At 44.3% G+C, this 4581-nt stretch overlaps 1 protein-coding gene across 2 annotated transcripts in view; it reads left to right on the top strand.

The window, feature by feature from the left end:
- The window catches only part of CDC6 (cell division cycle 6), a 21217-nt gene that overhangs the window by 13029 nt on the left and 3607 nt on the right, over positions 1-4581 (top strand). For both annotated transcript variants that reach the window (XM_011998950.1, XM_011998951.1), the window contains exon 10: positions 540-739. In XM_011998950.1, coding sequence (XP_011854340.1) covers positions 540-739 — 200 coding nt within the window. The remainder of the gene's footprint in view (positions 1-539; positions 740-4581) is intronic.

Genomic DNA, 4581 nt, shown 5'->3' with positions numbered 1-4581 from the left:
GCTTCAAGGTTCTGTTATTCTGTACCTCTGAGATACTAGGAACTAGCCTGGCGTGGTGGCATGCACCTGTAATCCTAGCTACACAGGAGGCTGAGGCGGGAGGATCACTTGAGCCCAGGAAGCCAAGGCTGCAGTGAGCCAAGCTAGTGCCACTGCACTCCAGCCTGAGCGACAGAGATCCTATCCCCGCCCCCCTCCCCCCGCCAAAAAAAAAAAAAAACAATACTTCTCTGGTCCTTCCATGAGGTGGGTTTTGTCCCTCTGACATTAAATTACATTCCATAAGACAAAATAGCTCACTATTTGGCCCAGAGAAAGGGTAACCCTATTTTCAAGTCATCCCACATTATTTTGACATCTTTAAGAGAATAGCGTTATCTCTCATCCTTTGGCCTCTGGTTAGAGAGAACCTCTGCTTTGCCACCATGTGACCGTACTTGAATTTCCTTTAGCTCAAACTTAGTATCATCCGTCTCATCATGCATACACACACACAATATTTTAGAAAACGAATTAAGCTTGACTTATTTGCTTTATAGGTAAATCACCATCTGAGCCTCTGATTCCCAAGAGGGTTGGTCTTATTCACATATCCCAAGTCATGTCAGAAGTTGATGGTAATAGGATGACCTTGAGCCAAGGAGCACAAGATTCCTTCCCTCTTCAGCAGAAGATCTTGGTCTGCTCTTTGATGCTCTTGATCAGGCAGTTGAAAATCAAAGAGGTCACTCTGGGGAAGGTAAGTTGGGATGGAGCAGACAGAGCGGAGGTAGAGATCAGAATCTGCTTTGCAGAGCAGGTATTTTCCAAAAGGCCTATGATACTTCAGCTGATATGAATTTGCAATGGATTTTAACAGTAAGAATTAATACTGGTACTCTATAAAAGGCACCTATTTCCCTTGGGTTGTGGTTGAGAGTTTACCATTAATCTTTTCCCCATACTCCCCTTCATTTCTGCATCTCTCTATGAAATACATAAAGCCCCTTTCCTACATTACTGTATAGGTTTTCGGGAATATCTACAGAAGCCTGTTCAAGGATTTTATTGAAAAGAGGAAGAAATAGGGTATTCGGATAAGTTTTTGCAAACCTAGACTCAGGTTTCTTAAATGATTAAAGGCGGCCGGGCGCGGTGGCTCAAGCCTGTAATCCCAGCACTTTGGGAGGCCGAGACGGGCGGATCACAAGGTCAGCAGATCGAGACCATCCTGGTTAACACGGTGAAACCCCGTCTCTACTAAAAAATACAAAAAACTAGCCGGGCGAGGTGGCAGGCGCCTGTAGTCCCAGCTACTCGGGAGGCTGAGGCAGGAGAATGGCGTAAACCCGGGAGGCGGAGCTTGCGGTGAGCTGAGATCCGGCCACTGCACTCCAGCCTGGGCGACAGAGCGAGACTCCGTCTCAAAAAAAAAAAAAAAAACAAGAATTGTGAGGCTAGGTGTGGTAGTTCACACCTGTAATCCCAGCACTTTGGGAGGCCAAGGCAGGCGGATCACCTGAGGTCAGGAGTTCGAGACCAGACTGAACAACAAGTAGAAACCCCGTCTCTACTAAAAAAAAATACAAAAAACTAGCCGGGCGAGGTGGCAGGCGCCTGTAGTCCCAGCTACTCGGGAGGCTGAGCCAGGAGAATGGCGTAAACCTGGGAGGCGGAGCTTGCAGTGAGCTGAGATCCGGCCACTGCACTCCAGCCTGGGCGACAGAGCAAGACTCCGTCTCAAAAAAAAAAAAAAAAACAAGAATTGTGAGGCTAGGTGTGGTAGTTCACACCTGTAATCCCAGCACTTTGGGAGGCCAAGACGGGAGGATCGCTTGAGCCCAGGATTGTGAGACCAGCCTGGGCAATATAGTGAGACCTTGTTTCTACAACAAAATTTTAAAAATTTTGCAGCCATTAGAAATATGAGTTCATATCCTTTTTAGGGACATGGATGAAGCTGGAAACCATCATTCTCAGCAGAGTAACACAGGAACAGAAAACCAAATACCACATGTTCTCACTCATAAGTGGGAGTTGAACAATGAGAACACATGGATGCAGGGAGGGGAACATCACATGCCGGAGCCTGTCAGGGGTGAGGGCCAAAGGGAGGGAGAGCATGCCAGACTTAAAACCTAGATGAGGGGTTGATGAGTGCAGCAGGCCATCATGGCACATGTATACCTATGTAACAAACCTGCACATTCTGCACATGTACCCCAGAACTTAAAGTTAAAAAAAAAAAAATTAGACAAGCATGGCGTGTGCCTATAGTCCTAGCTACTTGGGAGGGTGAGGCAGGAGAATCACTTGAGCCGGAAAGGCAGTGGTTGCAGTGAGCTGAGATCGTGCCACTGCACTGCCAGCCTGGGCAACAAAGTGAGACTCTGTCTCAAAAGAATAATAAGAAGAAAAATTATAAGTTCAACTTGGGATAGATATCTCAAGCTTTTAAAGAAGTCTAGAGGGTAGAGGTAAAAATATCATACTGCTACAGTAAGCTACACGCTATCACAAATGACAAAACTAATTTTCCATTCCCTCAGCCCTGTTGTTTTGGTTGTGGCAAATGTAAAATGGCCATGAACTACATATCTTACAGTATTTGATATCCAGTGTTAGTCTTTATAAACAGAATAATAAGATTTGATTGTTTCTTTTTCACTCTTACACTGGCTGGGAGTTAGTAAAATTGTTTCTGGCATTATAGTTCTGCATGAAATTCTTTCTTTTTTTCATCAATTTGCTGAAATAAAATAATTAAAAATATTTCAGAAGTGGCCAAAAATAGTGCTTAGGCTAATAGTAGGCAATATATACCAATGTATAGACTTAGATACTAGTTTCTTCTTCCATTTCAACTTTTCAGATTATTCCCTTTTCCTCCTTTTTCCCCACCAGTAACATTTAGGCTTGTCACTGGCCCCTGTGAGCACCACTAGCACAAACATAATTAAAAGAGGTAAAGAGGTTGTAAGTTCTATCTTTTGACTTCGGGTTTGTGTGGGATTGGCTTTTTTCTTTTTCTTTTTTTCTTTTTTCTTTTTCTTTTTTTCTTTTTTCTTTTTGTGTGAGACAAGATCTTGCTCTGTCTCCCAGGCTGGAGTCCAGTGTGCAATTATGGCTGGTGCGATCATGGCTCACTGCAGCTGCAACCTCCCAGGCCCAAGCAGTCCTCTCACCTCAGCCTCCCCAGCTCCAGCTACTGCTAATTTTAAAATTTTTGTAGAGTCAATGGGTGGAGGAGTCTCCTTATGTTGCCCGGGCTGGTCTCAAACTTCTGGAATGAAGTGATTCTCCTGCCTCAGCCTACCACAGCTTTGGAATTACAGGCATGAGCCACCATACCAGGTTGAGATTGGCTTTTAATGGCTCCAGAAAGCTACAGGGAGAATGACTTCAACTAAATATAAGAAGAACATTTCTAATAACTAGAACTAACTGGGCTTCCTTGAAACATAGTGGGTTCTCCAGCATTGAAGATATTCAGACAAAAGCTGGATAGATGCCACTTGTTGAGATTGTTTTAGAGAGGACTCGGCCATTGGGTAGGGAGTAAAAATAGACTTCTAAATTCCTTTCAGTTTTAAGATTCTCTTACTTGATCTGTGATCTCCGGTTTCTCCATTAGTCCTCTGCAGCATCCCTTTGTGGTAATATAATATTATAGAAGTAAATTGTTGTGGGACAACTGCAAGTGATTTCAGGAAGTAACTTCAGGCAAAGGTTATTACAGAGAACATTTCTCTGTCTTGAAATTCATGCATCTCCAAACGATGAGGCCATAGTCTTTTTTTTTTTTTGAGACAGGGTCTTGCTCTGTCACCCAGGCTGGAGTACAATGGCGTAATCTTGGCTCACTGCAACCTCCTCCTCCCAGGCTCAAGCCATCCTGCCACCCCAGCCTCCTGAGTAGCTGGGACCACCGGCACACACCACCACACCCCGCTGTTTTTTTGTATTTTTAGTAGAGATGGGGTTTCACCTTGTTGCCCAGGCTGGTCATGAATTCCTGAGCTCAAGCCATTAGTTATTTTTCCTGATCCTCTCCCTCCACCCTCCTATAGGCCCCAGTGTGTGTTGTCCCCTCTGTGTGTCTATGTGTTCTCATCATTTAGCTCCCACTTAGAAGTGAGAACATGTGGTATGTGGTTTTCTGTTCCTGCAGTAGTTTGCTAAGGATATAGTCTTATGCAGCTTATTGGCAATTTCCCAACCCCTGGCTTTTATTAAGATGATGATATCTGACCAGGCATGGTGGCTCACGCCCATAATCTCAGCGCTTTGGGAGGCGGAGGAGGGCAGATTGCTTGAGCTAAGGAGTTCAAGACCAGCCAGGGCAACATGATGAAACCCCATCTCTACAAAAAATACCAAAAAAAAAAGATGGTGCTATCTGCTAGCATATCTAGTGACATTTTCTCAAGTGTTGCTCTACTGCTGATCAGCTTGGGCAAGTGAACCAAACCTCAAAGGTCATTTGGGGAAGCCCTCTGAAGGACTGATATGGCAGTGACTTCACTCGCCACATTTAGCCGCTCATTTGATCCAAAATATTAGGGAATTTTCCAACCTTTTTTCCTTTTTTTTTTTTTTTTT

Source organism: Mandrillus leucophaeus, unplaced genomic scaffold, assembly GCF_000951045.1.
Source record: "Mandrillus leucophaeus isolate KB7577 unplaced genomic scaffold, Mleu.le_1.0 Scaffold58, whole genome shotgun sequence".
Lineage (NCBI taxonomy): Eukaryota > Metazoa > Chordata > Mammalia > Primates > Cercopithecidae > Mandrillus > Mandrillus leucophaeus.
The sequence above is the reverse complement of the archived record's forward strand: the minus strand, read 5'-3'. Positions and strand labels throughout refer to the sequence as shown.